The 21,497-nt window shown below is 55.2% G+C and overlaps 2 protein-coding genes and 1 pseudogene across 2 annotated transcripts in view; 2 read left to right on the top strand and 1 right to left on the bottom strand.

Moving 5' to 3' along the window:
• Window positions 1-235: 235 nt before the first annotated feature.
• LOC144093671 (uncharacterized) overlaps window positions 236-21,497 on the bottom strand; it is a 101,822-nt gene continuing 80,560 nt past the window's right edge. Inside the window, exons 3-4 of the mRNA XM_077627261.1 lie at window positions 802-909; window positions 236-696 (exon numbers count right to left, since the gene is read on the bottom strand). Coding sequence (XP_077483387.1) covers window positions 521-696; window positions 802-909 — 284 coding nt within the window. The 3' untranslated portion in view covers window positions 236-520. The remainder of the gene's footprint in view (window positions 697-801; window positions 910-21,497) is intronic.
• On the top strand, window positions 12,622-13,411 carry LOC144094376 (uncharacterized protein T26G10.4-like). Its single transcript, XM_077628352.1, is given in 2 exon segments — window positions 12,622-12,696; window positions 12,698-13,411. Coding segments are annotated over 2 exon segments (789 nt in total).
• Window positions 18,979-19,825, top strand: LOC144093668 (uncharacterized; annotated as a pseudogene).

Below are 21,497 nucleotides of genomic sequence, written 5' to 3'. Positions count from 1 at the left end.
CCTTCAGCTTTGCATGAGAGAAGCGGAGATTTTCGCTAAGTGCCAAGCAGTTTATCTGATACTTCTGCCCTTTTTTTTTCTCGTCAGTTTTACTGGTGTTAACATTGTGTATTCGCTGTTATATGCTCTTGTTGTGTTTTGCCATCAGTGTTCCAAAGGCAAGTTATGAGGCAGCTGCAGGTCATCCGCCACATAGTGGAGCAAAACCGGGAGCAAAAATGCTAGGGTCAAAAAATGAAGAGGCAGCTGCTGACACTGGTGTGCCAACCGTTTAATGACCTCCAGGAATGAAGGGTTTTTGACAGTGGACTAATTTTTTACATTAATTAGCTGCTTACAAGTAACAGCAACATGCCGAAGCGACCACTGTAGGCCGCTGGGGCAACCGTTTCTCAATAGTGCCGAAATTTGCGGCGCTCGCCAACGTATGCTCACATGTCCGGTGGGGCGTGTCTGGCGGTGGACCAGAATGACTCCGAACCCTGATTCAAGCTCTGGTTATCGCTTCTCGGCCTTTTGGCTAACAGAGGCCGTGACGCTGCCCGTCGAGCCAGCGGTTCTTCCAGTGTTCCTGACCAGGCGGGCCCCCTGATCCTGCGTCCCGGAGGTCCTGCCTGCCGTCCTGCTGCCCGGCGCCGCGCTCCTGTCGTGGTGACCCGGGCGGAGCCATGCAGCGTCCCTGCACTGCTGTGCGCCCTACCAAGGCGCAATGTTTCCTGTTCAACGTGCCGGAACCTGTTCCGGCCGACTGCCTCATCGACATCCTCGAGGAGGTGGTCGGAGTCGGGGGGGCTGACTTACCTTCAGCACCTCGGAGGTCTTCGATTCCTGGCCGCCGTGGCTTCCATGGCTCAGGTGTCCAAGATATTGGCGAGAGGCAGCCTGCTGATCGCCGGGAAAGAAGTGCCGCTGGAAGAAATGGGCATTCCAGTGGTTCATGTGACGGTCTACCGTCTTCCGCCATGCATCAGCGACGCGGACCTGATCGCGGTGTTCGTGCACGTACGGGAAAGTAAGAGCAATGACCGAAACGGCCTTTCTAGGCAAGAACAGCATCGGGAACGGGACACTCCTCGTCAAGTTGGAGATGACAAAGGCTCCACCCAACTTCCTGACGGTGGCTGGAACTCGAGCCATGATCGAGTACCGCGGCGTGAGGCGTGTCTTCTCGCTGCGGAGGAGAGGGCCACTTTGGTGCTTCCTGCAAGTAGGTACGCTGCGGACGGTGCTGCGGTGGGGCCCACCCTACTCGACTGCGTTCGCCCGCGGTCCTACGCGGCGGCTGTGGCGGCCTCGGCTGCTAAGGCGCCCCAGGGACCAGGCGATCGACCCGGACTGGCGGAGTCTACTCAGGCGGCTGGCGCCGTTTCCAGCGGCGCGGCGTGGGAGGTGGTGGCGGGACCGACCGAGCCTGCGGTCCAGCAGGACGACGCTGCGAGCAGCCCCGCTGACAACCAGGTGGAGGAGGAGCTGACGGGCTCCTCTTCATCCCCGTCCGAGACAGAGTAGCCGGAGGGCACCTCGGACGCCGAAAAGCTAGCTTCGGACGACTCCGACGACTCGCAGGGCGAGCCGTCTCTTGAGGAGCCTGGAGGCCTCCCTTTTCGACGCGCCGACGGCGGCGCAGCACGATGGCGCAGAGAGTCGCACACAGAGTCGCCCGGCTCGCCCTCTCTCAGTGACGCCCTGTACACGCCGGTCAAGAGCGACCAGGACAGCGACAGCGCGACCGCACGTCCCGCATATCCCTGTCGCCGTGGCCCTGCGCGCCGCGAATATGATGCGAGCGAACGACCGGAAACATCTGGACGAGTCCAAGCATCAACACTCGTCAGCGTCTGACGGCAGCGCCACCTCTTCTGGCACACCTGCGCCGAATAAGACGGGGCTGCCTCATGGACGTCTCCTAAACGCCGCACCTTCACCATGGCGTCGTCGCTCCGGTTTTCTGGCCGTATCAGCCTCCCTCCCTCTCCCTTTCTTGGCGGTGGCTTGGGCACTGCCTTTCGGGTGCTCGCCCAGCGCCGCTATCTTATCGGTGCGCTGGCCCCTACAGGGCGGCTTGCGGACGATGATCGGTGCGTGTGCTGCAGTGTGTGTGTGTGTGTGCACGTGTGACTGTGTGTTTGCACAGCCGCGTGTGCCGCGCGGACCCTTCTGCGGCCAGTAAGGATCAGCACATCACCGCGTCTTGGAGGAAGGCACGCGTGCGTCGCGTTTGGCGGACGGCTGCAAACTGCCGCTGGATGACATCGCTGACCTAGGCTACGCACGCTCCCTTAGTCGGAAGAACACGCGACCACCGCGTATCGAGGAGGTGTCTCTCGAAGACGGTGAGACTTCGTCGGCGCCTTCTGAGATTCAGGGTGTTTCGCGTCGCAGTTTGCGGCGCTCTTTTCGACGCGAGGCCTGCCAGTTCAGGACTTTGAAGGAGCGGTCGCCACGTTTTGCGGTTCGCTTCCCCAGCTCTCAGACGAAGCTCGCGGTGTGCTTTGTTCCCCAGCAACGATAGAGGAAGTTCGCGAAGCCTTGCAGGCGATGAACCAGTCCACCGCTCCCGGACCAGACGGCTTAGTGGCAGGCTTCTACTCTGCCTTTTTCGACATCGTCGGGAGCTTGCTGCTCCGGCTGGTGAACAGCATTTTGGTGTCGCGGCAGAAGCCAGCCTCTTTCAGTGTTGGTCGGATTGTGTTGCTGTTGAAGGATGGCATGCCACCATCGCAGCCCGGGTCCTGGAGGCCCATTACTCTCCTCAACAGCGAATAAAAGCTGGTTGCTACGTTGCTGGTCAGGCGGTTGCGGACATTTTTAGGCAATCTGGTGAGTCCCTTCCAGTCGTGCGCTGTTCCGGGGCGATCTGTCTTCGCCTAGCTTACATTAACGCGGGACGTATTTGCTTACGCCTGCGCTAAACAGGTCAACGGAGTTTTTGTGTCGCTCGATCAGGCCAAAGCGTTTGACAGCGTGGAGCATGCCTACCTTTTCGCAGTGCTGCGCTGCTTTGGCCTGCCGGAGGATTTCGTCCAGGTCGTCGAGCTGCTATACAGCGGACTCAGAAGCGAGCTGTTTATGAACGGCACTATTGCCGCCGGCGAGTTGGCGGTGACACGGGGAGTGCGGCAGGGATGCCCGCTTTAGCCGGCGCTCTTTGTGCTGTCACTCGACCCGCTTTTACGAAGGGCGGTGTTGGACAAGCGCATTCGCGGCTTCCCCATGGTTGGTCAGGAGTCTGTCGTCTCCGCCTACGCGGACGACATTTCCGTCTTTGCCAGGGATGCGGACAGCTTCCTGCGGCTTTTTGACCAATACGCCTCCCTCTCAGGTGCCGAACTTAACCCGACCAAGAGCAGCGCTCTCGCATTTGGCTCCTTTCGGGGCCCCCTGCCCGCGGCGGTTCCCTTCGTGGACGTTGTGAGAGTTCTGGGGGTCTTGTTCGAGCCGGAGGGAGTCTCTCCCCGCGCGGGCGCTCGCGGAAGCCGCGCCCTACCACCTTTCGTTGAAGTCAAAGGCGACGGCCGTTAAGACGCGAGTTTGCGCCTTCGCCTTTTATGTCGCGCGGGTGGGAACCATGCGGCGCCGTACAGCGGCTCGCGTCCCGTATAAGGGCTCGCGTCCCTTATTGTGACCTTTATTTAGGATGGTGGCCAAGCACTTGTTGCTCACCGCTTCCTTGAACTGCCAGTAGGTCCCATCTGTCCCCACCGTTCCTCGGGTCCTGGGAGCTAGACTTGTGTAGAGTCTTTTGGACGCGGACTGGTACCCGGGCCGCGGTCTCATGCTGTATTGGATGGGTTCTGTGCTCCGCGTCTTTTCGCCCGTCCGCTACTCAGGTCCGCAAGCGGAGAGGCCGTCTCCCTATTACAGGGCAGTGGCGGGCTTGAAGTCCGCCTTAGAGTGCGATGCCCCCGACATTGATATTTTAAATACCCCTGCCTCTCGGGTGAGCAAAGTGGTCTGTTGCAGCCGCCTCGCTCAGGATGATCAGACCAAGTGCTCGGTGTCTAGGTGGCGATCCTGGAGCTGCCAGCTTGCCTGATGAGGTTCGAGATATTGGGAAACGCCGGATCATGTATTTTACCAGTGCGCGGTTGCGAAATCGATGTGGCGCCTAGTTGCGCGGATGTTCCAGATTCGCGTCGGTAGAGGGGCCAGGCGTCAACGTGGCCCCTTTGCTCGTTTAGTGGTGGCTGCCACTATGTTTGTTTTGTGGCGTCGGCGTTGCCTCGCTGAGAGGCTCGTCGAACCCCAGCCCGGGCTATGTACCCAGCGCTGCAGAACCTGCGCCTCGTCATCTGGGGATACTTGTCTGGCCTGCTAGCAATTGATGGCGAGGCGCTGTTTCTGCGGCGCTGGCACACACGATTCATTGTAGTTACCGACGGCAGGCTAGAGATGAGGGCCTTACTCTACTAGCTTGCCCCCCCCCACCCTTTTTGTGCGTTTCAAATATTGACACCCTCTGTACATGTGACATCACTGTGAAAACTTGCTCCTGAATTTGTAGCTTTGTGGGCTCACCCTTTTTATTTTGTAATGGAGAGACAAACTGGGCTGCCAGTGTACGATTGCCTTTGAGCGCACTATTGTATTTATTTTTGTTCTGGTGGACCTTGCTGTTTGAGAGTAATTAAACTTCTCTTTGTGTGTGTGACGCTGTCCGTCGAGTTAGCGCTTTTTCCAGCGTTCCTGATCAGGCGGGCCCCCGGATCCTGTGTCCCGGAGGTCCTGCCTGCCCAGCGCCGCGCTGCTGTCGTGGTGACCCGGGCGGAGCCATGGAGCGACCCCCCTGCCCAGCTGTGCACCCTACCAAGGCGCAGTGTTTCCTGTTTACAGTGCCGCAACCTGTTCCGGCCGGCCGCCTCATCGATATCCTCGAGGAGGTGGTCGGAGTCTGGGGGCTGACTATCTTCAGCACCTCGGAGGTCTTCGATTCCTGGCTGCCGTGGCTTCCATGGCTCAGGTGTCCAAGATGTTGGCGAGAGGCTGCCTGCTGATCGCTGGCAAAGAAGTACCGCTGGAACAGATGGGAGTTCCGGTGGTCCACATGACGGTTTACCGTCTTCCACCGTGCGTGAGTAACGCCAACCTGGTCGCGGCATTCGCGCTGTACGGGAAGGTCCGGCTGGTCACCGAGACGGCCTTCCTGAGCAAGAACAGCATCGGGAACGGGACCCGCCTCGTCTGGTTGGAGATGACCAAGTCTCCACCCAAAACTTCCTGACGGTGGCCGGGACTAGAGCAATAATCGAGTATCGCGGCATGAGGCGGGTCTGTTCCCGTTGCGGAGGAGAGGGGCACTTCGATGCTGCCTGCAAGCAGGTGCGGCCGTCCGCGTATTACCGCGCTATTGAAGGTTTCAAGCGGGCACTGGACGCCGACCTCCCGGAGGTCGACCTTTCGGATACGGCGCCCATGGCCATCAGCCAGCAAATCGCGTGCGTCCGCCTCTCTGAGGATGAGGCGCGAAGGACAGCCACATCTGAATGAATGGACTGGGCGACGGGCCGCTTGCCCAGTGAGGTGGCGGATTTTGTGTGGCATCTCGGGCAGCTGGCGCCGTTTCCAGCGGCACGGCGGAGGTGGTGACGAGCCTGGCCGAGCCTGCTGTCCACCGGGATGACGTCGTGACCAGCCCCGCTGACGACCAGGCGGGGAAGGAGCTGGCAAGCTCCTCGTCTTCACAGTCCGCGACGGAGCAGGCGGAGGGCACCTGAGACGCCGAGCGGTCGGCTTCGGCCTATTCGCTGGGCGACTCGTCTCTGGAGGAGCCTCCGAGCCTGGATGCCTCCTTCCTCGACGTTCCGACAGCGGCACAGCACTACGACACGGAGGCCGATACCGTGATGAACTACACACTGCGGTGAAGGGCGCCCAGGGCAGCGACAGCTCGAGCGAGCCGCGACCGCAGGCGCCGCACATCCCGGTTGCCCTGCCCCCGCGAGGCCCGTGCGTAGCAAAGGTGCGAGACCTGGAGGACCCCAAGCGCCAGATTTCGTCATCTTTTGAGGGTAATGCGCCTTCTTCCGCAACGTCGGCGCCGAAGAAGGCGAGGACGGCGCTCATGGACGTCACCAGAAACGAATATTTTCCGACATGGAGCCCTCGCCCAGCATGCCGGGCTTTAGTGGCCGCCCTTCTATGCGCGGCGGCGGCTCGGGCGCCGCGCTGTCGGCGCTCCCCGGACGCCGTTATCTTATCGGCACGCTGGCTCCGTCGGCGCTTCTGGAGAACGATGAACGGTGTTTGTGCAGTGGTGTATTTGGTGAGTGTGTGACTGGTTTCCTGCCACAGCCCCGCCCATCGGCCGGACCTTTCCGCCGCGGGTTCGTCAGCCTGGACGCCAGCAGGGATTTGGGACGCCTCCCAAGAGCCTCGACGCCCCTTCCCTAGCGCCGATGTATCAACTCACCCAGACTCTACCCGCAGAACTTTGCCGCGAATCCGTCACCGTAATGTTTCGTTGTTTTATCTGGTTGCATTGGTTTCTTCTTTATTTATATGATGGCTGCTTTTTGTTTCGCTTCTTTTAATGTGCAGGGTTTTCGCTCTCCCGATAAGCAGCGGGAGGTCACCTTGCGCGTTAGTTGCACAATGATGTTTTGTTTTTGCAGGACTGTAATTTCCGCACCCCTGCAGACGTTATTTCTTTTCGTTCACGGTTTCATGTCCATGCTTTCTTTTCCCTGACGGAATCGCGATGCTGCGGAGTGGGTGTTGTGTTTTTGAGGCCGGCAATTCGCACCGGCGCGCATTGGTTACGATCGTCGATCAAGTATTGGTGGTAGACATTTTTCTCGACGGGCGGAGTACTCGCTTTGTAAACCTGTACGCGCCCGTCACGCGATCATTGACAGGCGAGTTTTTCCGCTCGCTTACATCCTACCTGCTTGAATCCGTGCCACATGCCCTACTAGGGGATTTTAATTGCGTCCTGGACACGCTGCGTGACATTGAAGGCCCCGGTCAAGGCACCGCAAATTACCACGCCAAAGAGCTAGGCAAGCTGTTTCGCCAGCTACACCTTACGGACGCGTGGGTTGAGCTGCACGGGGACCTTTTCGTGGCCACATGTGCTAGGGGCCGCAGCGCCAGCAGAATCTACCGGGTGTGCCTACCTGCAGGCCTCGTGCCGCATTTAGTGTCCTGCGAGGTGGTGCCATTTCCACCTGGTGTCGGAGCACTGAGTGACCACGTACCGGTCGCAGTATCCTTGAGGTGCGCTTCGGGCCGAATAGCGACCCCCCTACCTGGAGAATGGATGTCTCCCTCTTAGCGGATGATCTCAACATTCGTGACATCCGTGCAGAGTTGGCACTTTCTATTGCCCAAGCTGATGAGTTCAGCCGAACGAAGGTTGTGAAGAAGCTGCGCTCGATCGACACGGCCGCACGAAATCACTCTCTCCAACAGAAACCCAACCAGGGGAATGTGATGGAGTGCGTCGCCGCCGATCCCAGCAGTTCTCATTTCATGCGTTCAGGTCTTTTCACCCGTTTCTGTGACTGGCGCTTCCTTCACAGGGCAAGGTTGAACCTGCTGCCACTCAACGGTCCCGCTGCAAGACATTCAAGATCATTTTACGGCCACGTGGGGACCCAAGGAAGTAGACACGACCATCCTGCTAGACAAGACCAGCTACATCGAACCGGCGGAATTCCCCCTCGACGAATTCACAGAAGAAGAAGTCCTCCGGAAGCTCCGCAAGTGCGAGAACAGCGCCCCCGGGAAGGTTTCAAGCGGGCACTGGACGCCGACCTCCCGGAGTTCGACCTTTCGGATACGGCGCCACCGACCCGGAAGCCAAGTTCTTGACCGCTGTATTCAACACCTGCATCAAGTTCAAGAGAGTGCCCCAAGAATGGAAGGAGTCTCTGACGGTACTGATACACAAGAAGGGACCAGAGCAAGACATCAGCAACTGGCGCACCATCGCCCTCGGCTCGACGATCGCAAAGCTGTGCGCTGGTTGCCTAGCATCCAGGCTGCAGCGTTGGTTGGGAGAGCACGAGACCCTCTCGCGCTGCCAAAAAGTTCGTGGCAAAGGACGGAGTGACGCAGTCCATAGACATCTCCGCCGGAATTCGCCAGGGCTGCCCCCTCAGCGGACTACTCTTCAACCTCGTCATCGATACAGTGCTACGAGAAGTTCTAGGAGACGAGCGACAGCACAACATCCTGGCCTACGCCGACGATCTGACCCCGCTGGCCAACAACCCGTAAGGACTAGACAAACCTGGACAAGGCTTTGAGGCCAGCTATTGGCGCCGCTAGCAAAATACTCCATACATAATGACCTCAGGAGACTTTCGAGGCCATTCGCAGACTTTTGCGCCCATACCGCCGGTGGGCCGGATAATGATATGAGACACTGGCGACCTAGGTTGCTTATGCGCAGCTCCATGCCGAATCGGAACAGGTTCAGTTTTTGCTGCCGGTCTGGCAAAACGTCTCATAAGACTGAAAGACCTTGTGGAAAATGACGAAGTGAAGCTTACAGATGAGGGGAGTACAGACAAAAAGTGAAATGAATTCGGCTGCAGGTACGATGCGCAGCCACACACAGAATAAAGTAAAACCAGGCAAATAACTTACAGATGAGGGGAGTACAGACAAAAAGTGAAATGAATTCGGCTGCAGGTACGATGCGCAGCCACACACAGAATAAAGTAAAACCAGGCAAATAACTTGTCTATGTGTATGGATCACGCACCAGGGCGATTTATTGGCATTTTTGGAGACAAATAACAGCGTAACAGTCGGGAAAGTACAACTGCCAGTAGTCGCTATAAAACTTAAAACTGACTTCTCAGTCCAATTCCGACAAGATCTGGCAGTCAGCCCCCAGGAGATCTGTAGGCTGAGCTTGCTATTGCTGCTCCGCCAGATCTCAGAAGGCATTGAAGGCCTTGCCTTCCAGATGGACCGGAGTCCACCAGCCGTGGTCTCACCCAACGAGTGACACGCCCACAGTCAATGCAAAAAGACTGGTTTATTTCGGACCAAAACAACACTTCAAAGCAATGAAAACAGGTGCTACAGCTGAGCTCTGCCGAACAAATATACAGAGTCGAAGAAGGAGTTACAAAGGACGTCACAGAAAAAACAGTAAGACGAGGATAAGACCAAGCGGCAGCGATGAGGGCTTGAAACGCTATATGAAACCTGGCTGCTTGCGTAGCAGCCACTCATGCCAAAGGGCTATTCCATCCTTGCAGATGCCATTTCTATCTGCGGTCTTCATCCCGGTACAGTGTCACCCCGCCGTTCGTGTACCGTGCAGATTTTTTTAAGTGTTCAAAGGCTGTATTTGTTTGTACCAAGGCCTGGAATTGGTGTAAATTCTAGCGTGATTTGAAGGTTATCGCACAAACGTCGACCGAGGAAAGGAACGGCGCCATGGCCGAGAATCCTCTGCTGTGGCAAGGGAAGTGTCCGGCCAGGTTTTTTTCCGAAACCAAGTAGTGAGCGGCCACGCCCCCTTTCAGGATTAACGTCAATTTTTTCAACCAAAAAGTCCACCACCTGATTTCGAAACTTGTCTAAAATCAGCTACATATAAAAAAATTGTCTGGCAACTATTGTACAGCTCCTCTTTTTTAGCCAAGACATTCCTGAGACGCTTTGCACGTTTTTTCCACGTTTCTGCAACCTTCATGCAGCTGCGTCCGAGTGCTATCCCTTTCGATCAGTATTGTAAATTGTGCCGGTGTTGGTTGCTGCTGATAAGTTGAGATGCCCAGGGCAAAGAAGGCCTTCGTCAGGCGTAAATTTCACGGCAACCGCTACGCTCATCGTGAAAAAGCAAAAGGATGTCCACGACCGAATGAGATCCCGAACGCCGAACACGCGAGCTCCTCGACATCGAAGCTTTCAAGATTTTCTCTGTGCTTCCAGGAAGAGGATGTGCTACAGAGCAGCAGCCAATATGCCTTAATGGACATGGACGGCATTTGTGCCGCAATTACACAGATTTGTGTGTGCAGAGAGTGCGGTGGAAGTGTTGAGCTCATCGAAATTGTGACAAAACGGGTAGGTGTTGCAAGCGTTTACAGTTTGAACTGTGAAGTGTGTAGTGCTGCACAACGATTTGAGACGTCGAAGAAAACTACTTCTGGCCTCTATGAAGCCAACCTCAGGTTAGTGTATGCCTTGAGGTCCATTGGTAAGGGAATGGCTGCAGGAAATATACTCTGTGCTATGCTAAACCTTCCTAAGCCGCCGACAAAGTTTGCGAAATACAATCAAGAGCTTCTAGGTCACATCGAAGCTGCTGCTCAGGAGTCGATGAAAAGGGCAGCTGACGAAGCTGTGCAGCTGAATGAGGGGGATAAAGACATCGCAGTTGCTCTTGATGGAAGCTGGCAGAAGCGAGGCCATACTTCCAATAACGGCATAGTCTCTGCGACCAGTGTAGACTCTGGGAAAGTGCTGGATGTGGAGGTTTTTGTCTAAACGTTGTCCAAAGTGCAGCATCAAGGGCACAAACAGTGACCCCCTTCATAGAGAGGTGTGCCAAAGCAACTACCAATGCACCAGCGGTGGAATGGAAGTCGCAGGAGCACTGAAAATTTTCGGCAGGAGTGAGGAGCTTCACGGCGTTCGATACGTCAAATACCTTGGGAATGGTGACAGCAAGGCTTTTATGGCTGTGAAGGCACAAACGCCATATGGTGATTCCGTTGAAATATCCAAGGCTGAGTGCATAGGGCACGTGCAAAGAAGGATGGGCACAAGGTTACGAAGGCTAAAAAAAAGGAAACAAAGCAGGAAAACTCTCTGATGGAAAGAGCCTCTCGGGCCGAAGCCGACTGACTGATGCAGTAATAGACAAGCTCCAGGCGTACTATGGTTTGGCCATCAGAAGAAATGTAGGAAACCTGGATGAAATGCGAAAGGCCGTTTGGGCAACCTTCTTCCACTTATCGGCCACAGACGATGACCCATGCGATGGACTTTGCCCAAAGGGACCTGATACGTGGTGTGCCTTCAACAGAAGTCAGTCAGAGGGCAAGCCATTTTTCCACAAGGAGAGTTTGCCTGCATCTGTCTTGGAGGCTATCAAACCCATTTATAGGGAGCTATCGAAGGATGAGCTCCTAGAGAAGTGCCTGCATGGGCGAACTCAAAATGCAAATGAGTCGTTCAACCATGTTGTTTGGGAACGCGCGCCAAAGAATGTGTTTGTTAGGCTTCGGACCCTACGGATGGCAACACTGGATGCTGTTCTTTCATTTAATGATGGTAGCATCGCACGGGCCAACGTTTTGAAGGCGTGTGGATTGAACCCAGGGAGCAACACCATCAAGTGGCTGAGGGAAGCTGACCATAAGCGCATGTACTCTGCGGACCGAGCAACATGACAGCTTACAAAAGAGGCCCGACAGTCAAAACGACAAGCCGAAAAGCGAAAAAATGACGGCGACAGTGACTACGAAGCAGGGGGCTATTAAACCAATTACTATGGAGGCGTTTCTGCGAATAAAAAATGGTCCCACTGCAAGACATACAAGATCATTTTACACCCACCTGGAGACCCAAGGAAGTCGACACGACCATCCTGCTCGACAAGACCAGCTACATCGAGCCGGCGGAATTCTCCCTCGACGAATTTACAGAAGAAGAAGTCCCCCGGAAGCTCCGCAAGTGCGAGAACAGCGGCCCCGGGAACGACCGAATCACCTACCAACACTGGAAAGCCACCGACCCGGAAGCCAAGTTCTTGACCGCTGTATTCAACACCTGCATCAAGTTCAAGAGAGTGCTCCAAGAATGGAAGGAGTCTCGGACGATACTGATGCACAAGAAGGGAGAGGAGCAAGACATCGGCAACTGGGGTCCCATCGCCCTCATCTCGACGATCGCAAATCTGTACGCCGGCTGCCTAGCATCCAGGCTGCAGCGTTGGTTCAGAGAGCACGAGACCCTCTCGCGCTGCCAAAAGGGGTTCCTGCCGCACGACGGCGTGTTCGAGCACAATTTCGTGCTGCAGGAGCGCCTTGACGCGGTGCGGGCCGGCCGTGGGGAGCTCTGCGTGGCGTTCCTGGACTTCGCCAACGCCTTCGGCTCCGTCGCCCACAACGCCATCGTCGACGCCCCGCGAGGAGCCGACGCCGGAGACGACTTCTGCGCCATCGTAGCCGACTTGTACCGCGACAACACCACCCGCATCGTGGCAAAGGACGGAGCAACGCAGTCCATCGACATTTCTGCCGGTATTCGCCAAGGCTGCCCCCTCAGCGGACTACTCTTCAACCTGGTCATCGATCCAGTGCTGCGAGAAGTTCAAGGAGACGAGCGACAGCACAACATCCTGGCCTACGCCGAAGACCTGACCCCGCTGTCCAACAGCCCGGAAGAACTTCAAGCCCGAATCGACAAACAGCCCTCTCTTCCAGGTTGGGACTTAAACTCAACCCCGGAAAATGCAAGACCCTGCACCTCAGCGGCCGGACGCCTGTCGGAACCAGGCCAACAGTCTTCGAAATCAACGGGACAGCCATACCGACGATCAACGACTTTGAATCTCAATCTCTTCTAGGACGCCCCGTCGGATTCAGTGTGTTCCCGGACACTGCAACCGTCGACGACGCCATCAGCGTAGGCCACCGCCCGCTGACCTCGATGCTCGCCCCGTGGCAGAGGTTGGACGCTGTCAAAACATTCGTATACCCAGCGCTCAACTTCTCCATGCGGTGCGTGCGGGTTGTTGGGGAAGGCAGAGTGGGAGCGCCTCGACGAAGCGCTACGACCGCTAATCAAACGCACTCTCTACCTTCCAGCAAACGCCAGCAACGACTACATCTACGGCAGCGCAGCAGCAGGCACGGCGGGAATTCCCCTGGCAGCGGAGCTCAGCGACATCTGCCGCATCGACAGCGCTTTTAAACTCCTCTCTTCTCCAGACGCAGAGGTTCGAGACCTGGCGAAGCGAGCAGTCACCGAGGTCACCACCAAGAGACTGGGCCGAGAAGTGACCGAGGCGGACGTCGCAGCCTACATCAGCGGGGAGACGGAGGGAGACTTCAGGGCGCGGGCCACGCAGCTGAAGTCCGTATGGGCGGAGGCGCGAAAGGCGTCCCGGCGTCTCGAGGTCACATGGGAAATGCAGGAATATGGGCCCCACATCACCTGTGCCGACGTGACTCTGGCGCCGAAGCACCGAACGAAGGTTGTGATGAAGCTGCGCTCGATCGACACTGCCGCACGAAATCACTCTCTCCAACAGAAACCCAACCAGGGGAAAGTGATGGAGTGCGTCGCCGCCGATCCCAGCAGTTCTCATTTCATGCGTTCAGGTCTTTTCACCCGTTTCTGTGACTGGCGCTTCGTTCACAGGGCAAGGTTGAACCTGCTGCCACTCAACGGTCCCGCTGCAAGACATTCAAGATCATTTTACGGCCCAAGGAAGTAGACACGACCATCCTGCTAGACAAGACCAGCTACATCGAACCGGCGGAATTCCCCCTCGACGAATTCAAAGAGGAAGAAGTCCTCCGGAAGCTCCGCAAGTGCGAGAACAGCGCCCCCGGGAACGACCGAATCACCTACCGACACTGGAAAGCCACCGACCCGGAAGCCAAGTTCTTGACCGCTGTATTCAACACCTGCATCAAGTTCAAGAGAGTGCCCCAAGAATGGAAGGGGTCTCTGACGATACTGATACACAAGAAGGGACCAGAGCAAGACATCAGCAACTGGCGCACCATCGCCCTCGGCTCGTCGATCGCAAAGCTGTGCGCTGGTTGCCTAGCATCCAGGCTGCAGCGTTGGTTGGGAGAGCACGAGACCCTCTCGCGCTGCCAAAAAGTTCGTGGCAAAGGACGGAGTGACGCAGTCCATGGACATCTCCGCCGGAATTCGCCAGGGCTGCCCCCTCAGCGGACTACTCTTCAACCTCGTCATCGATACAGTGCTACGAGAAGTTCTAGGAGACGAGCGACAGCACAACATCCTGGCCTACGCCGACGATCTGACCCCGCTGGCCAACAACCCGTAAGGACTAGACAAACCTGGACAAGGCTTTGAGGCCAGCTATTGGCGCCGCTAACAAAATACTCCATACATAATGACCTCAGGAGACTTTCGAGGCCATTCGCAGACTTTTGCGCCCATACCGCGGATGTGTGCGGTGGGGCGGATAATGATACGAGACACTGGCGACCTAGGTTGCTTATGCGCAGCTCCATGCCGAATCGGAACAGGTTCAGTTTTTGCTGCCGGTCTGGCAAAACGTCTCATAAGACTGAAAGACCTTGTGGAAAATGACGAAGTGAAGCTTACAGATGAGGGGAGTACAGACAAAAAGTGAAATGAATTCGGCTGCAGGTACGATGCGCAGCCACACACAGAATAAAGTAAAACCAGGCAAATAACTTGTCTATGTCTATGGATCACGCACCAGGGTGATTTATTGGCATTTTTGGAGACAATTAACAGTGTAACAGTCGGGAAAGTACAACTGCCAGTATATAACTTAAAACTGGCTTCTCAGCCCAATTCCGACAAGATCTGGCAGTCAGCTCCCAGGAGATCTGTAGGCTGAGCTTGCTATTGCTGCTCTGCCAGATCTCAGAAGGCATTGAAGATTTGCCGAACAGCCAAAAAGCAAGGATTACAATCGAAGTGGTTGGACCAAATTGAGGAAATTATTGAAGCCAGCTTGAGAGTGCCACTGACGCCGGACAGCGAACTGAAGGCCTTGCCTTCCAGATGGACCGGGGTCCACCAGCCGTGGTCTCACCCAACGAGTGACACGCCCACAGTCCATACAAAAAGACTGGTTTATTCCGGACCAAAACAACACTTCAAAGCAAAGAAAACAGGTCCAACAGCTGAGCTCTGCCGAACAAAACTACAGAGTCGAAGAAGGAGTTACAAAGGACGTCACAGAAAAAACAGTAAGACGAGGATAAGACCAAGCGGCAGCGATGAGGGCTTGAAACGCTAGATGAAACCTGGCTGCTTGCGTTGCAGCCACTCATGCCAAAGGGCTATTCCATCCTTGCAGATGCCATTTCTATCTGCGGTCTTCATCCCGGTACAGTGTCACCCCGCCGTTCGTGTACCGTGCAGATTTTTTTACGTGTTCAAAGGCTGTATTTGTTTGTACCAAGGCCTGGAATTGGTCTAAATTCTAGCGTGATTTGAAGCTTATCGCACAAACGTCGACCGAGGAAAGGAACGGCACCATGGCCGAGAATCCTCTGCTGTGGCAAGGGAAGTGTCCGGCCAGGTTCCCTCACTTTCTTTGCTGTTTGTTAAGCAGTCGCCACTCGCTTCTAGGCAAGCAGCTTCTTAAAAGGCCGTTAACAGGCTTCTGAACATGCAGTGACGGTATTGCTTGGAACAGCATGCTGGTCTGGGCCACGGGGCCAGCAACGCGATGCCGGCACGAACACGCCAGCACCTGTGGGCACAGCTCGAGGCAGAAAAGGGCTGGGGCCGGCAACGTGCTCGCAGGAAGGCTGGAAGCGTTTCTGGCAGCAGCGGTTGAGGCAAGCGCGAACTGCTGGCTCGCTAGTCGGTGCCGAACACACAGGTGAGCTAATGTGCTTTCGAAGCGCGGCATGGTACGGTTACACTTTCAGTATTACGTGTCTGCTCTCCGGTGCCCGCGAATTTTGCCCGTCCGTCCAGTTTGTGTTAGCGGTTGCATTACTAACGCGCCACACGAACCCAACACGCAAGCATAAGACACTTAAGGGCACAGGGTAAGGTAAAATTAGAAAAAAATCGTTTTTTTTTCTTTTGGAATTTTAGAAGTTCAATTCTTTCTACACATGTTCCATGATCGCACTTTCCTCAGAAAGCCATATTTACGGCTGAAAAACGCTTTTTCCGAAACCAAGTAGTGAGCGGCCACGCCCCCTTTCAGGATTAACGTCAATTTTTTCAACCAAAAAGTCCACCACCTGATTTCAAAACTTGTCTAAAATCAGCTACGTATAAAGAAATTGTCTGGCAACTATTGTACAGCTCCTCTTTGCACGTTTTTTCCACGTTTCTGCAACCTTCATGCAGCTGCGTGTCCGAGTGCTTTCGATCAGTATTGTAAATTGTGCCGGTGTTGGTCGCTGCTGATAAGTTGAGATGCCCAGGGCAAAGAAGGCCTTCGTCAGGCGTGAATTTCACGGCAACCGCTACGCTCATCGTGAAAAAGCAAAAGGATGTCCACGACCGAATGAGATCCCGAACGCCGAACGCGCCAGCTCCTCGACATCGAAGCTTTCAAGATTTTCTCTGTGCTTCCAGGATGTGCTACAGAGCAGCAGCCAATATGCCTTAATGGACATGGACGGTATTTGTGCCGCAATTACACAGATTTGTGTGTGCAGAGAGTGCGGTGGAAGTGTTGAGCTCATCGAAATTGTGACAAAACGGGTAGGTGTTGCAAGCGTTTACAGTTTGAACTGTGAAGTGTGTAGTGCCGCACAACGATTTGAGACGTCGAAGAAAACTACTTCTGGCCTCTATGAAGCCAACCTCAGGTTAGTGTATGCCTTGAGGTCCATTGGTAAGGGAATGGCTGCAGGAAATATACTCTGTGCTATGCTAAACCTTCCTAAGCCGCCGACAAAGTTTGCGAAATACAATCAAGTGCTTCTAGGTCACATCGAAGCTGCTGCTCAGGAGTCGATGAAAAGGGCAGCTGACGAAGCTGTGCAGCTGAATGAGGGGGATAAAGACATCGCAGTTGCTCTTGATGGAAGCTGGCAGAAGCGAGGCCATACTTCCAATAACGGCATAGTCTCTGCGACCAGTGTAGACTCTGGGAAAGTGCTGGATGTGGAGGTTTTGTCTAAACGTTGTCCAAAGTGCAGCATCAAGGGCACAAACAGTGACCCCCTTCATAGAGAGGTGTGCCAAAGCAAACTACCAAGGCACCAGCGGTGGAATGGAAGTCGCAGGAGCACTGAAAATTTTCGGCAGGAGTGAGGAGCTTCACGGCGTTCGATACGTCAAATACCTTGGGGATGGTGACAGCAAGGCTTTTATGGCTGTGAAGGCACAAACGCCATATGGTGATTCCGTTGAAATATCCAAGGCTGAGTGCATAGGGCACGTGCAAAAAAGGATGGGCACAAGGTTACGAAGGCTAAAAAAAAGGAAACAAAGCAGGAAAACTCTCTGATGGAAAGAGCCTCTCGGGCCGAGGCCGACTGACTGATGCAGTAATAGACAAGCTCCAGACGTACTATATGGTTTGGCCATCAGAAGAAATGTAGGAAACCTGGATGAAATGCGAAAGGCCGTTTGGGCAACCTTCTTCCACTTATCGGCCACAGACGATGACCCATGCCATGGACTTTGCCCAAAGGGACCTGATACGTGGTGTGCCTTCAACAGAAGTCAGTCAGAGGGCAAGCCATTTTTCCACAAGGAGAGTTTGCCTGCATCTGTCTTGGAGGCTATCAAACCCATTTATAGGGAGCTATCGAAGGATGAGCTCCTAGAGAAGTGCCTGCATGGGCGAACTCAAAATGCAAATGAGTCGTTCAACCATGTTGTTTGGGAACGCGCGCCAAAGAATGTGTTTGTTAGGCTTCGGACCCTACGGGTGGCAACACTGGATACTGTTCTTTCATTTAATGATGGTAGCATCGCACGGGCCAACGTTTTGAAGGCGTGTGGATTGAACCCAGGGAGCAACACCATCAAGTGGCTGAGGGAATCTGACCATAAGCGCATGTACTTTGCGGACCGAGCAACATGACAGCTTACAAAAGAGGCCCGACAGTCAAAACGACAAGCCGAAAAGCGAAAAAATGACGGCGACAGTGACTACGAAGCAGGGGGCTATTAAACCAGTTACTATGGAGGCGTTTCTGCGAATAAAAAATGGTCCAACTGCAAGACATACAAGATCATTTTACACCCACCTGGAGACCCAAGGAAGTTGACACGACCATCCTGCTCGACAAGACCATCTACATCGAGCCGGCGGAATTCTCCCTCGACGAATTTACAGAAGAAGAAGTCCCCCGGAAGCTCCGCAAGTGCGAGAACAGCGCCCCCGGGAACGACCGAATCACCTACCAACACTGGAAAGCCACCGACCCGGAAGCCAAGTTCTTGACCGCTGTATTCAACACCTGCATCAAGTTCAAGAGAGTGCCCCAAGAATGGAAGGAGTCTCGGACGATACTGATTCACAAGAAGGGAGAGGAGCAAGACATCGGCAACTGGGGCCCCATCGCCCTCGGCTCGACGATCGCAAATCTGTACGCCGGCTGCCTAGCATCCAGGCTGCAGCGTTGGTTCGGAGAGCACGATACCCTCTCGCGCTGCAAAAAGGGGTTCCTGCCGCACGACGGCGTGTTCGAGCACAATTTCGTGCTGCAGGAGCGCCTTGACGCGGTGCGGGCCGGCCGTGGGGAGCTCTGCGTGGCGTTCCTGGACTTCGCCAACGCCTTCGGCTCCGTCGCCCACAACGCCATCGTCGACGCCCCGCGAGGAGCCGGCGCCGGAGACGACTTCTGCGCCATCGTAGCCGACTTGTACCGCGACAACACCACCCGCATCGTGGCAAAGGACGGAGCAACGCAGTCCATCGACATTTCTGCCGGTATTCGCCAAGGCTGCCCGCTCAGCGGACTACTCTTCAACCTGGTCATCGATCCAGTGCTGCGAGAAGTTCAAGGAGACGAGCGACAGCACAACATCCTGGCCTACGCCGACGACCTGACCCCGCTGGCCAACAGCCCGGAAGAACTTCAAGCCCGAATCGACAAAGTAACAGCCCTCTCTTCCAGGTTGGGACTTAAACTCAACCCCGGAAAATGCAAGACCCTGCACCTCAGCGGCCGGACGCCTGTCGGAACCAGGCCAACAGTCTTCGAAATCAACGGGACAGCCATACCGACGATCAACGACTTTGAATCTCAATCTCTTCTAGGACGCCCCGTCGGATTCAGCGTGTTCCCGGACACTGCAACCGTCGACGACGCCATCAGCGTAGGCCACCGCCTGCTCACCTCGATGCTCGCCCCGTGGCAGAGGTTGGACGCTGTCAAAACTTTCGTATACCCAGCGCTCAACTTCTCCATGCGGTGCGGGTTGTTGGGGAAGGCAGAGTGGGAGCGCCTCGACGAAGCGCTACGACCGCTAATCAAACGCACTCTCTACCTTCCAGCAAACGCCAGCAGTGACTACATCTACGGCAGCGCAGCAGCAGGCACGGCGGGAATTCCCCTGGCAGCGGAGCTCAGCGACCTCTGCCGTATCGACAGCGCTTTTAAACTCCTCTCTTCTCCAGACGCAGAGGTTCGAGACCTGGCGAAGCGAGCAGTCACCGAGGTCACCACCAAGAGACTGGGCCGAGAAGTGACCGAGGCGGACGTCGCAGCCTACATCAGCGGGGAGACGGAGGGAGACTTCAGGGCGCGGGCCACGCAGCTGAAGTCCGTATAGGCGGAGGCGCGAAAGGCGTCCCGGCGTCTCGAGGTCACATGGGAAATGCAGGAAGATGGGCCCCACATCACCTGTGCCGACGTGACTCTGGCGCCGAAGCACCGAACGAAGGTTGTGATGAAGCTGCGCTCGATCGACACTGCCGCACGAAATCACTCTCTCCAACAGAAACCCAACCAGGGGAAAGTGATGGAGTGCGTCGCCGCCGATCCCAGCAGTTCTCACTTCATGCGTTCAGGTCTTTTCACCCGTTTCTGTGACTGGCGCTTCCTTCACAGGGCAAGGTTGAACCTGCTGCCACTCAACGGTCCCGCTGCAAGACATTCAAGATCATTTTACGGCCCAAGGAAGTAGACACGACCATCCTGCTAGACAAGACCAGCTACATCGAACCGGCGGAATTCCCCCTCGACGAATTCACAGAAGAAGTCCTCCGGAAGCTCCGCAAGTGCGAGAACAGCGCCCCCGGGAACGACCGAATCACCTACCAACACTGGAAAGCCACCGACCCGTAAGCCAAGTTCTTGACCGCTGTATTCAACACCTGCATCAAGTTCAAGAGAGTGCCCCAAGAATGGAAGGGGTCTCTGACGATACTGATACACAAGAAGGGACCAGAGCAAGACATCAGCAACTGGCGCACCATCGCCCTCGGCTCGTCGATCGCAAAGCTGTGCGCTGGTTGCCTAGCCTCCAGGCTGCAGCGTTGGTTGGGAGAGCACGAGACCCTCTCGCGCTGCCAAAAAGTTCGTGGCAAAGGACGGAGTGACGCAGTCCATGGACATCTCCGCCGGAATTCGCCAGGGCTGCCCCCTCAGCGGACTACTCTTCAACCTCGTCATCGATACAGTGCTACGAGAAGTTCTAGGAGACGAGCGACAGCACAACATCCTGGCCTACGCCGACGATCTGACCCCGCTGGCCAACAACCCGTAAGGACTTGACAAACCTGGACAAGGCTTTGAGGCCAGTTATTGGCGCCGCTAACAAAATACTCCATACATAATGACCTCAGGAGACTTTCGAGGCCATTCGCAGACTTTTGCGCCCATACCGCGGATGTGTGCGGTGGGGCGGATAATGATACGAGACACTGGCGACCTAGGTTGCTTATGCGCAGCTCCATGCCGAATCGGAACAGGTTCAGTTTTTGCTGCCGGTCTGGCAAAACGTCTCATAAGACTGAAAGACCTTGTGGAAAATGACGAAGTGAAGCTTACAGATGAGGGGAGTACAGACAAAAAGTGAAATGAATTCGGCTGCAGGTACGATGCGCAGCCACACACAGAATAAAGTAAAACCAGGCAAATAACTTGTCTATGTCTATGGATCACGCACCAGGGTGATTTATTGGCATTTTTGGAGACAATTAACAGTGTAACAGTCGGGAAAGTACAACTGCCAGTATATAACTTAAAACTGGCTTCTCAGCCCAATTCCGACAAGATCTGGCAGTCAGCTCCCAGGAGATCTGTAGGCTGAGCTTGCTATTGCTGCTCTGCCAGATCTCAGAAGGCATTGAAGATTTGCCGAACAGCCAAAAAGCAAGGATTACAATCGAAGTGGTTGGACCAAATTGAGGAAATTATTGAAGCCAGCTTGAGAGTGCCACTGACGCCGGACAGCGAACTGAAGGCCTTGCCTTCCAGATGGACCGGGGTCCACCAGCCGTGGTCTCACCCAACGAGTGACACGCCCACAGTCCATACAAAAAGACTGGTTTATTCCGGACCAAAACAACACTTCAAAGCAAAGAAAACAGGTCCAACAGCTGAGCTCTGCCGAACAAAACTACAGAGTCGAAGAAGGAGTTACAAAGGACGTCACAGAAAAAACAGTAAGACGAGGATAAGACCAAGCGGCAGCGATGAGGGCTTGAAACGCTAGATGAAACCTGGCTGCTTGCGTAGCAGCCACTCATGCCAAAGGGCTATTCCATCCTTGCAGATGCCATTTCTATCTGCGGTCTTCAACAGTGTCACCCCGCCGTTCGTGTACCGTGCAGATTTTTTTACGTGTTCAAAGGCTGTATTTGTTTGTACCAAGGCCTGGAATTGGTCTAAATTCTAGCGTGATTTGAAGCTTAT

This window comes from Amblyomma americanum, chromosome 6 (genome assembly GCF_052857255.1).
Source record: "Amblyomma americanum isolate KBUSLIRL-KWMA chromosome 6, ASM5285725v1, whole genome shotgun sequence".
Lineage (NCBI taxonomy): Eukaryota > Metazoa > Arthropoda > Arachnida > Ixodida > Ixodidae > Amblyomma > Amblyomma americanum.
Note: the sequence above shows the minus strand (reverse complement) of the source record. Positions and strands in the feature narration are given on the sequence as shown.